The sequence below is a fragment of the Orbicella faveolata genome, unplaced genomic scaffold, assembly GCF_042242905.1.
Source record: "Orbicella faveolata isolate gen_17 unplaced genomic scaffold, um_ofav_v1 contig_4, whole genome shotgun sequence".
In the NCBI taxonomy this organism is placed as follows: Eukaryota; Metazoa; Cnidaria; class Anthozoa; order Scleractinia; family Merulinidae; genus Orbicella; species Orbicella faveolata.
Window position 1 is genome coordinate 8,495,001 of NW_028301569.1, and position 12,500 is coordinate 8,507,500.

The window sequence follows — 12,500 nt, forward strand, 5'->3', positions numbered from 1 at the left end:
TGCATGTTGCATAAGATTCAACTGGTTTGATTTTGTGTGTCATGAATCAGGTACAAAATGATGCAAGTTTTAGATCTGGCATCATAATGTGTTGTAGGTCAAAGTGAACTTCAGGTTAAAATGATAATCCTTTGTCTCTTAACCCTAATTATTCATGGATCATAAATAATTAGGGTTGGAAGACAAAGGAAACTGAGAATCACACATTCTTGTTAAGGGCTGGGCACCGTGCAAATTGACTGTCTGCGAGGATGATTTTGCCCACCTGGATTGACTATCTAATGGAAGGTTTTTCTTATCACGAAATTCAGTACTCCTGCTGAAAATGTTAATGAAACCCTGTTGACCAATTTTTGAAACGGTAGAATGAAGCCAATAGACTAGACAGTGTGATCAGTATGATCAGTGTGCTCAGTGATGTTCATGTTCATCATGAAGTGGTCATTTGAGATCAATAGGATATCCTTGTCATTTGATATTAACTAGAACAAAATATTTCAGTGAGTGGTTTGAGTGGATGGGTATTCATTTGGTGGTTTTTTTTTCATTGTGGAAGTCTGCATAAGTTGCCAACAGTAGTCTTTTCAGAATGTTACCCTCATTGATACTGGCCGATCACACTCTAGAGATGAACAACAATGTTTTCAAGGAGAACGGTTCTTGAGCGGTTAACTTCAACCTTTTTCTGCAGGTTTCTGTCTGTTTTATGCAGTTCATGGTGTCTTGAGGGAGCGGGAATTCGAGCTGTATGCCTATATGGGGGCAATCCTTGTGCTCTTGTCTTATATTATTGTTGATCTCAGCGTCAATTCCCGAACAACTCTGAAATGGGTGAGTACAGTCTAAATGTAGTTCATTGTACAGTCAAACCTTACATGTATGTCAGTAGACACCCTTGAGACTATGACAAAGTTTGTCCTAGGAGAGCTGTCGATGTTTGGAAGAGTAACAATGTAGTCTTGGTATGGTGCTGGGACCAATGATGACCAAGTGTCTGTGTCTGGAGAGGTGTCTGCCTGTAGCTTCTTGAATCATGGCTTTGGTTTTCCCCGGGACACTATGTGCTTAATTTATCTTGCAAGGCTTGTGTGATTTAATAATGTATTGTCACCAAAATCATCTATACCCATCCCACAGAGGAGTTTTTGGTTTGAACTTGCCCACTCTGATCCCTCTGGGAATTGGAGCTAAATTCCATACTTCCCTACCCTTCTCTTCCTCAGAAATCCCTGTGACAGGTTTTTTGGATAAATGTAGATATTCCTTGGAACTGGACTGCACAATTCTAGTTTCAGTTTCATTGATAAAACTACAAGAAATGTCATTCCCCCATCCATAAGATGCTCCTCCTAACCATTGGTACATTTGCCAGGCTACATGCCAGTGCGCTGTTAGACTCATGTTTTAACAAACTGCTTTCATTCAGTTCATCCACCTGTCTGTCTGTCTGTGTCAGTCAGTCAGTCAGTCAGTCAGCCAATCAATCAGTCAATCAGTCAGTTAGTCAGTCTGTCAGTCCGTCAATCTATCATTCTGTTAGTCTGTCTGTTTGTCTGTCTATCTGCGTCTGTTCTCCTGTCTGTCTGTTCACCTGTCTGGCTGTGCATCTGTCTGTTGTGTGTCTGCCTGTCTGAGTGTGTATCTGTTCTCCTGTCTGTCTGTCTGTCTGTCTGTCTACGTGCCTGTGCATCTGTCTATCTTGTGTGTCTGACTGATTGACTGTCTGTCTGTTCAACTCTGTGTCTGTCATCCCACATGTATACCAGCCATACCCTTCATATCTTCCATTCAGACACTTATTTTCAGTGCAGAGTGCACTATTGGGATGGTTTGGGGGTTGACGTTGCTAAAGCACTATGGAAATAAGGCACTATGGCACTGTGGAAATAAGGTGTAAACTTTAATGTTTGTTTAATTAATTAATTTCAATTAATTAATTAGGCTAGCAGCAAGGGGGGTTAGGATGGGGTAGGTACTTGTGAGCACTGCGTAAAATGGGTGTTGCATGCACCTACCTTACTTCTTTGATCAGTTCAAAAAGCTATATATTTGTTTCAGAAAGCCCCTTGCTCTCCTTGTGGTACTTTTCTCTTTAGAACAAAACCAGTATTTGCTCTAAATGCGTGCGCAGATTAATAAGCGTTAGTGTCAACTACATACATCAGGTGGAAGATACATTTCATACAAGGTCACACACCAACGTTGAGCGCTTTTCCTTGTGGTAGAACCCTAATAAGTCATACACATGTGTTAATTCTAGCATTGTTAGCACGATACAAGGATGTTACTGTGACTGCGTGTCTTTTGGAATTACGCCTAACTTGGTTCAAGAAATATCATCTATTGTTTCCAAACTACACTAGTGCGTTTATTTCATCCTTTAATTGTCTCCATCAAAGAGACGAAAATGTTCATACCCGCAGCCGAAACTCTCCCGAGTAAGTGGCATTAAAACTTGTCAAATTGAACAAAAAACCCAGGAAACTGCCCAAATATTGCTGCAGACTCCATGGCACCTACTGAAAGCATAAATTTTATCAGTCTTTGAGGGGAATCATTCACCGATGGATATAATCTTGGTCAAGCAGCCTTGTTTACTTTCAATACCTCTCGTTGAAATGCTCCTCAGTTGTATTGATCGATATCAGTGTGTATTTTAAATTTAAGTGGTTTTATTTTTTAACACCAAAGGTGGAAACAGAATGTGCTGTTCCGTGACAGTTTGATAACTAGATTAGTTCCTGTTTATCGGTCAAAAGAAAATTTGCGTTTTAAATAAAGCAAATCGTTCCTCTTCCATTTCTTCATCCGACATTCAACTTTCCTCCATTTGTCTCCAGCTGTGAAAAGAATGCTAACTCATCTTCTGTGTGTTTTCGAGAAAACAAGAGTATTAGGTTACATACCTTTGCGAGGAAAACAAAAGTATCAAGTTACAAACGTTTTCGTGAAGAGTAAAATTGTCACGTTTGCAACTTAAATGTATTATTTAATTTAAAATGAGCAAAAATCGACGTAAAACACCACTGACAGTAAAATTCGAGAGCTGTCTTGACAAACGGTAATTAATTGTAAGTTATTCTTAGACTGTGAATGAAAATACACACATCAAACATACACACTGCTAAGATTATGTCTCATCAAAATCCCTAGCTACTAGCAAGGTCAGTACAAACCAGGAGTGAATGGCAGGGGTTATATAGGAACTGTGTCATGAGTACTGCGTCAGAGCTATTCATTACACTCTGCACTATCTGAGATTGTCTCACTAGTTCCAGATTTGTTTTAACAGGTGAGATTTGCAGCAATTTTACTTCTTGGTACTCTGAACATCTACTTTGTCATCAAGGTTGCTCAGGGTTTTGGGTATTTGGCCTTCAAGACTATTGGAGCTTCAGAGCAGTTACACAGTATGTGAGGTCTTTTGTTGTGACAAATAAATTTATGTATTCAGTTCTTCCAGCAGTTTATATGGTATATACTGAGTTAAGGTCTTACATTCTTTCATATTAAGAGGGTTGCCTCAGGAAATTGAAAGTTTGGTTTGGTTAACTGATTTCTGAGGTTGGATTGATAAAACATGATATTAAGCTTTCTAACCCAAGATGTCTGATCTGACAAATTTGTTAATCCTTAATTGAAAGAAAGATGAAGAAAGACTAGGATTGGAGGGGCAGAGGGAGGAAGCAATTAAGGGAGGTAGTAATTAGGAAGAAGGAAAAAAGAGAAGAAGGGAAAAAATTACAGTAATTATACAAGAGGAGCAGAAAGGAAGTTAGAGACAGGATGGTTAAGAAATAATTGAAGGAAGGAAGGAAGGAAGGGAGATAGGGAGGAATAATTAGACAGACATACAGATAGACAGAAACAGGGAAGTTTTATGTTACCATTATTGTGCACTGATTGTTATTGAAGCTACCAACAAGACATGAAACCATCTCCAGCGCACAATGACAATTTAAACGCACACTTTATTTAACTGGCGATCAACCACTTGTGATTCAATGAGGTTAAAAATGAAACAAACACCAACAAAACAAACTTAAACAAAGCGAAAACAGCGCAAACTAAAACCCATGATAACAACAGAGACTTACATTTGTAACGCGATGCTGGGACTGCTCATAAATGGCTGAGATACGGCAACAAACTGCACTAGAAGCTTAGATTATGGATACAACCCTCGGATCTGCATTGCAAAAACTTAAAAAGGCACTGCCCAAAAGCTATTTGAATAAATTATACGACGAAACAAGCGCCACATTCCAACAAGTAGCACAATACAATACAAAATTTATGTGAAGGTGAATTAATCAACATGACATGAGCGTGGGACAAAGAAAAATTCTGAGTCCCCGACAGGAATCGAACCCATGACCTCCCGAACACCAGGCGCGCGCTCTATCCACTGAGCTGCGAGAACTCATGGAGAGCGAGGTCATTTAATTGAGTTCATATATGACAGGTGTCCTACCTACTGCTAAGATCAACGCTATCAAAGTCATCGTGAGTAGTGATAAGTTAATGAAGATGGTGAATTTTAAGCTTGGTAGTGAAATGTGAAGGTGAATTAATCAACATGACACGAGCATGGGACAAAGAAAAATTACCATTATCGAGCTTAAAATTCACCATCTATATTAATTTATCACTACTCACGATGACTTCGATAGCATTGATCCTAGCAGTATGCAGGACACCTGTCATATATGAACTCAGTTAAATGACCTCGCTCTCCAAGAGTTCTCTAGCTCAGTGGATAGAGCACCTGCCCGGTGTTCGGAAGGTCATGGCTTCGATTCCTGTTCTGGACTCAGAATTTTTCTTTGTCCCACGCTCGTGTCATGTTGACTAATTCACCTTCACATTTCATTACTGAGCTTAAAATTCACCATCTTTATTAATTTATCAATACAAAATTTACTTGCTAAGTAATCGGATGCATAAATAACACCATTTCAAGTTGTTGTGATCTTACAGTTATGTCTTAAACTATTTCAAAAAATTAGACTTCCAGTGCTATTTTCATAGTTCAGTTGGCTTATACATTCTGTTTCTTATATTAAAAGCTTTTTTTCTTACCTCTGTTTGTATTCCAGAAATGTACCGAAGCGCTGGGATGTACTCATGTCTTCTTAAATTTGACCTACAACTTGCAGTGAGTGTGATTTGATATATTTTACAAGTACAGTCTGTTGCTCTTTGTAACTGCTGTTGAGCTCTTTTTTTTATAGATTTCTGAGGTTACAAACACTGTATGTTTGAACCCTGACATTCAAATGTTTTCACAGATGTGCTGAGATTTCGGATGGTTGAAAGGGGGCAGGTCTAATGTTTTAAGTGTGCAGGTTTACCATTAAGCTGAATTCAAATGTCTGTGTCATGTTAAATGTAACTTACTTTTAGTTGGAAGCTAACCATTTGTAAGTCAGTGCTATTTAAACTAACGGAGGGCTACTTAGCTAATTGAAGGAGTTAAGCCTAGTTCACAGTAGCGACAAAACAACATAATTTGACATAAACATAACAACAAAAGAAAGACATTATGTCGTTATGTTACTTTGCGGTGTGAACATGCTGACATAATGACATAATAGCAACATAACAGCATGAACATAACGACATTAGGAAAAAAACAACTGATCTTTTCCTTTATGTCTGTATGTCGATGTTTCACATTACGGACATAAGTGATTATGTCATTGTGTTGAATTGTTAGATGCCATTTATGTCATTATGTCGCTAGTATGAACCAGGCCTACCTGTATTTAAAAATCAGTAGAAACGAGCATAAAACAGACCATTTAGAGTGTAAACCAGCTACTATCTTTGACTTTTTCAAGAGCCTTTTCGATGTCATATTTAGTTCGTATAGTGTGATCGTCCGGGTGAGTGTAGTTCTGAAAAGAACTGTTGTTGGTGACTGACGTTTCGACAACCTGAGAGGAAGTCATCTTCAGAGTCAAGTGAATAGTGTTTGTCAGTCGATGATGTTATAAGTCTGGTCCGTTGAACGTGATTGGTCAGTATAGCCATGATGGTATTGGCTGAAAGACTCGTGTAAAGTTTGTCATTAGTCATTGGTAGGTTTCGATCCGTCTATTGTTAGTCAAATGGGTCGGTTTTTGGTCCATGTATTGTTAAGTCGGTCTGTTAGAAGTCCGTTTGTCGGTTTCGTTTCTGTCGTGGATAAGTCGTTTGTAAGGCGCCGGTAGTTGTTGACATCTGTTAAGAGGCGTTTGTTCTAGGTTAGTGTACCAGCTTTCCAGAGTCAGTCGTTGAAAATAGTTTGTACTGTAGGTTAAGCACTGAGCAGAGTCCCAGTCAATGTTGTGGTTTGTCAGTTGATGATGTACAGCAATGTGATTGTTGGCATCACCATTTCTCGTGGCTCGTTTGTGTTCAGTCAGTCTCGTGTTAAGGTTTCTGCCAGTCTCACCAATGTAGGAAGCCTGGCAGTCGGAGCATTTGATCTTGTAAACTGCTCCCTGTCTGTCGTTAGGTTCGTCTCTGTCTTTCACGTTGGTCAGTAAGTGTCGTAACGTAGTTGTAGGTTTGTGGGCTACACGAATGTTGTAGGGCTGTAGGATCCGTGAGATGGTCTCAGAAGTGCCCTTAATGTAAGGTATAGTCACTGTAGTAACAGGTGTAGGGTTCCTGTTCGTAGTGTCAGCTTCAGTAGGTCGGTAAATGTTTCGTCTAATAAAGTCAGCGTTGTAGTTGTTTTTGTGAAAAACACGTTCAAGGTATCTGTTTTCGTCACGTAAGCTGTCCGATGTGTCACAAACTAGTTGCGCTCGTCTCGTCAAAGTCTTTATAGTCGTGGCTTTGTGTGAAGTCGGGTTGTAGGATGATTCGTCAAGTACTCTGTCGGTATGCGTCGGTTTTCTGTACACTGTCGTTCGTAGTTCGTTGTTGTCGCGGCTTAACAAACAGTCTAGAAAAGGAAGTTTTCCATTTTCTTCAATCTCTTTAGTAAACTGGATTTCGGCGTTCTGTTCGTTTAGGTGGTCGTGAAAATCGTCAATTTCGTCTTTGTGAACGGCGGTAAAGGTGTCGTCAACGTAGCGTAACCAAAGCGGTATCGTTTGTCGGCAAGTTGCAAGGGCGCGTTCCTCCACGTGTTGCATCACAATTTCTGCGACAACAACAGAAACAGGCGACCCCATTGCTGTTCCATGCAACTGTTTGTAGTGTTTACCGTTGTACTGAAAGTAAGTCGATGTAAGGCAAAGGTTCAGTAAGTCCATGATGTCTTCTGTAGGTAACGGTAGTTTAACAGTAGATTGTTGTATAGCAGTCTCGGTACACAAAGACGCCGTTCACAAAAACGAAATTGACGATTTTCACGACCACCTAAACGAACAGAACGCCGATATCCAGTTTACTAAAGAGATCGAAGAAAATGGAAAACTTCCTTTTCTAGACTGTTTGGTAAGCCGCGACAACAACGAACTACGAACGACAGTGTACAGAAAACCGACGCAGATTGTCGAAACCTCAGTCACCAACAACAGTTCTTTTCAGAACTACACTCACCCGGACGATCACACTATACGAACTACTGATACTCCTGGGTTCAAACCATTTACAATGTCATATTTAGCTGATTATCTACTGGCCTGTTCACCAATCAACATTATTGAATCCAGTAGGAGTTGAGATATACCTCTACCCTATCAGCAATATATTATATGACTTTGGTTCAAAGTTTTGCACACATAACAAATAGTAATACAGAGAATCCGAACTGACATCAATTGCCAATTAATCACAAAACATGTGGATATGTTCAATTCTGTTTCCTCTGCAGGTCAGTTTAGCTGTGTTTGTAATCATGAACGTGGCAGATCTTGAACTGCACGACAAAGTCACAGTCGGTGTGGGTGTTCCTACCCAGCTTGCTTGGAGCATTTTGGGTTGGTGTGCAGTAAGTGACAAAAAAAAAAAATGTTCTGAACCTTGACTTTGGGAAAGAGCAGTTTTCAATTGGGTATCGTAAAACCAAAATCAAGGTAGTCACTCTAGCCAGTCACATTTTAAAAGGCCACAAACAGACAATACTCTGAACCAATCAAACTCCATGTTAATATACATGTTGCTGATGCAAAGCATAGAAATGTCATGTGAGCGAGTCACAACTGCTTTTGGTTTCACTTCTTATTGGCTCAAAAAGTGGCACAAACTTTTTTAAGCCAATGTGTAGTTCCAGAAAATATCCATACCTCCCCCACGGAAGGGATTTTTTACAAGACCCCCCACCCCTCTGAAAATTCCAGTTAAACTTGATACATTTCTTTAAATTTTTTGGTCATAGAGAACCCCCCACCCTCCAGGAAATTCCAATCCCTTCTGTGGAGGGAGAATGGATATTTTCTGGTACTGCACAATGTAAATGTGAATTACTTTTGAGACTCAAGTGAAAACCATTGTATTTGAAATAGTGTTTATATCTCAGTTAAAGACACTTCAGCGGTTAGCATGTTACCATGTAATTATTCAAATAATTATGAATTTGCAGTATTTTGGTGAGCCTGCAAGGCTAGTGCGGTAGTTGAGTAATGGCATACCCAGAAGCTGATAATACGGTACAAGAGTGCAAAAAGAACAGATTTTTTGAGTGTCATCTTCGAGAAATGTGTTACTGTGATGCACTAATCTGAAAGCCATTCTGACTTACGATGTAATTTTCCTCTCCACCCCCTCCCCCCCCCCCTTCCTCCCAAAAGATTACAACTGGCAGTACTTCAATCTGTTATTTGAATTTCCTCCAATGTTTTTTCCCCGAAAGCCTCACTTGCCTGTTGGGCAAGCAGTTGGGACAGTATCTGCTAGCTGAATTGCAAAATCCTCTAGACATGACTTTCTTTGCACATTGAATACATGTTCAAAACTAGCATGCTGAAGTTTTAAGTTTGAAAACAGTATTTTAAGAGTCCTGTTTTTCAGATGAGGAGAGAGATGATGATTCTGGTGTGGATATTTATCCCTCTCAGTTTTGTAGAGCCTGCTTATTTAATCTACAGAATAAATAAGGTATGTTTTCCCATTGTCTTATATTTATTTGGTGTCTTTTTTTTCAAATAAGAAACATTGTATTTAAATAAACATATTACTCTTGACTCACTTTTAATTACTCGAGAGTACAGTGCAGCTGTATCCACCCACGTGTATAAATTATTTATCGGCAATAGATCATTTTCGTATTATCAGTGTTGGACTGGAACTAGCTTGTGACCCACTGAGGCAGGAGGAGTCTTTTCAAATGCAAATGATATCCCTTTTTAATGATCTTCCCCACACGAACCTCTAATTGAATACGGAGAATACAAAAAATGGTTTATTTCATGCTGAGTTCGATCCTGCGGTGGACTAGTATTCCATCCAGGGGATTAGATATACTCCTAGTTGCTTATTACTATGGAAACCAGGATAATCAACCTCTGGCAGCATGGACCACTTAGCCTGATGCAGACTCTAATTATTATTTTGTTAATTATAATTGCAGGTGGCTCATAATTGGACTGAAGACACTAAAGATGGTAAAGATGTTCTTGTTTATTCCTTTCTTGGAGCAGGTGTGTTTTTCAGCTCTGCAGTTTGTTATTACCAGTTTTAAAAGATCAACGGAATTTGGTTATTGCTATCATGGAGTCTGTCTGGACATAGTTTGGGATTTCAATGAGCTAGTGAATGGAGATAATCACAAAGAATCACTGTGACTCTTGAGTCCCGGGGGGGCGGGGGACTCCCATATCAAAGGGTCGGAGATGCTTGTCATCTTGCTTAGGAATATAACTCAAAGCTTCTGGTCTCACTTAGGGTGTTAATGACAGAATGCCACAGGACTGTTTTTGGCAGTCTAAGTATTTTTTTAGGGTGCACTCTAAACAATAATAATCAAAGAACACCCTTATTTCTGTTTTTAGGCTCCATTTCCGGCAGTCTCTTGAGTCTGGTCTACTAGCACAGGCTCCTTTCCTGAGCAGCTTGTAATCGAGCCTATTCCATTTTAAGTGGTATCTTTTAGGGGTCAAATAAAGCTTGTCAATGAGCCACGCCCAGATTAGTCTCCTTTAGGAGTTTATTCAGATTTTTCGACAAGCATCCGCAATCTTTTAATATGGGAGTCCCCCACCTCTGGACTCTTGAGCATGATTCATTTATCTATTTTCCTGTTTATTTGTCTTCTTCATATTTGTCTTTTCCCTTAGCATCTTTGGCCTTTATTGTGAGAGTGCTGGTTTTAGTTACCTTGAAATTTGTTGTAAGCAACTTTGGAAAAGGACTCAAAGAAACTGGTGAGTAAGTCACTGCAACCAATAAAGTATGTCAGATGCACTTTGACACTTTGACACGGAGGGGTCGGGGAGAGGGGTCAAAACCCAAAATCCTTCCCGCTGGGGTATTGTAGGTTCGATTTCTGCCGCTCTCTCGTGTCTGGTCTGGAGCAGTGCGGGCTCTTTTCCTGAACAGCTGCTGGGAATCGAACCTAGGGGTATTGATGTTTTCTAAAATGACACAACGTGAAAGTGTTCTTAGGATCTTTAATCTATCCTCTGCTGATTTTCTTATGCCAACATGCAAAGCCAATCCATTTTGCTTCAGTTAATACATGCATCTAACAGCCCTGTCAAGATGTTTTATAGTAGTAAGTGGGATAACAGATTATTAATATGCATCTACAAATTAGTCTTGGTCCCCCTGACTAGAAGGGGATCATGAGAAAACAAAGTGTTACATAGCAAATAATTAACAATTATTGGACGAGGTTGAGCAAAATATTGTGATTTGTCAGCGGGGAGCAGATTAATTATTTGTCGAAGCTGAAGGCTGAGGCAAATAATTGATCTGCAAGACACTGACAAATCATGATATTGTGTGAGAATCGACTGCAATAATTGTTTTGTCATCTGATCACCAAGTGTGTTTTCATATTTTAATCACTATCTGACAGCTCAGGGAAGCGATCTGCCATTTTTCACTTGAGAAACTGGTTTCAATAACGAATGGGCTCAGCAGAATAGTATCTGGAGCAAAACACGTTTAGACAGTACAACGCATGAGCAGACCATTACACGAAGGCAGTTATTTGCAGGTCACGTGGTGGTCTCTTGGCCAATGGAACGAAAGAAAAATATGCTTCAAATGATAATATTGATTGTAGGTTGCAACATTGCTGCATGCGAGCATGGCTTTGGTGGAAGTGTGTCAACTATCATTAACTTTCATATTTGGCCATGTGAAGTGTACCCTTTCTTACTATGGATTCTCATTATAGTAAATGAAACTTTAATGCCCACTGTGCTGTTCCAGGAAATATCCATACCCCTCCCATGGTGGATTTTTGTTTTGACTCCCTACCTCCCTATTCCACTGGAAAGTTCAGTTTTGGTTAATACTTCCCTATGAAAATTTAGCTTTTGAGACCCCCCTTCTGCCAAGTATTTCCAATAATCTTCCTTGGGGTGGGTGTGAATATTTTCTGGAACTCACACATTGACAGTTAGTGGTTTTTCATGTCTGGGATAATATTATCTTCTTTTACTGTCAGTCTTCAATCTGCCTGTGACTGGAAATGAACCACCGCATTTTCCAAGAAAAAGAAGCACAGCAAAGTTTTGTGGAATAGTTGTCCGTGGACCATTGGGGTGAAAACCAGTACAATCTGGCAGCTTCAAATATTGAATATACTGTGTTGTTAATATTAACAGTCTAGAAACCACTGTGTTATTCAAAAGCCTTGGGACACTTCAACTTTTTGTTCTTTGTCTGCGCCACCCCACCTTTCTCCTCTCTTGGTTCATCCAACTGACTGTGGCAATGTTGTGTTCAATAGACAATTACTCCTCCCTTCTCAGAAAGACTTAAAGGGTTGCTCATTTGATACATATGGGTTATTGACCAAACGTGAATTCAAGATGGCTGAGATATTGGCCAAGTTCTTTTTTTGAGTGTATATGGATCGAGATGGAGGTAAGCTCCAATAAAATCGCGAAAAAAAGAATGAGGCCACTATTCAGCCGTCTTGACCGAGCAAGTTTGGCCAGTAAAAGATTAATTATATGGCTTTTGGGGAAATTTGGTTCATCTTGTCTGCCCATAGAACTAGCCATATAATAAACTTGCATAGCATCAACCATTAAGTACAGTTTTTATTATGGACCAACCAGTCTGTGCAAAGATGTTGGCGATTCTTGGATCACATTGATGAGGGCTTTGCCTCTAGTTGGTGATCTCTGATGTGTCCCAAGGATAAATTAAGTTATAGTTAGTAACTCATAAAGTAAAGGAACAGTTGGTGAATTAATGAATTGAGTTAATTAAGTTGACAAGATAGGATACCAGCATATAAAATTCAAAGTTGTGTTTAGAGGGCTATAGTTGGTGGTCAGATAGTTTTTAGACACTTTGGGTATAATCTTCTTTACCTGCCTTCGAATGCAACTCTGATAACTGCTGCTTTAGAAAAATGTCTCCTTTGCAAAAGAAATATCCTA

At 39.5% G+C, this 12,500-nt stretch overlaps 1 protein-coding gene across 1 annotated transcript in view; it reads left to right on the forward strand.

The window, feature by feature from the left end:
- LOC110063008 (uncharacterized) overlaps nt 1–12,500 on the forward strand; it is a 25,372-nt gene that overhangs the window by 12,119 nt on the left and 753 nt on the right. Inside the window, exons 3-10 of the mRNA XM_089275913.1 lie at nt 692–831; nt 3,293–3,410; nt 5,100–5,158; nt 7,814–7,930; nt 8,950–9,036; nt 9,509–9,578; nt 10,215–10,301; nt 11,555–12,500. The exon at nt 11,555–12,500 is cut by the window's right edge and continues 753 nt beyond it. Of these exons, the coding sequence (XP_089132039.1) occupies nt 692–831; nt 3,293–3,410; nt 5,100–5,158; nt 7,814–7,930; nt 8,950–9,036; nt 9,509–9,578; nt 10,215–10,301; nt 11,555–11,655 (779 nt within the window). The 3' untranslated portion in view covers nt 11,656–12,500. The remainder of the gene's footprint in view (nt 1–691; nt 832–3,292; nt 3,411–5,099; nt 5,159–7,813; nt 7,931–8,949; nt 9,037–9,508; nt 9,579–10,214; nt 10,302–11,554) is intronic.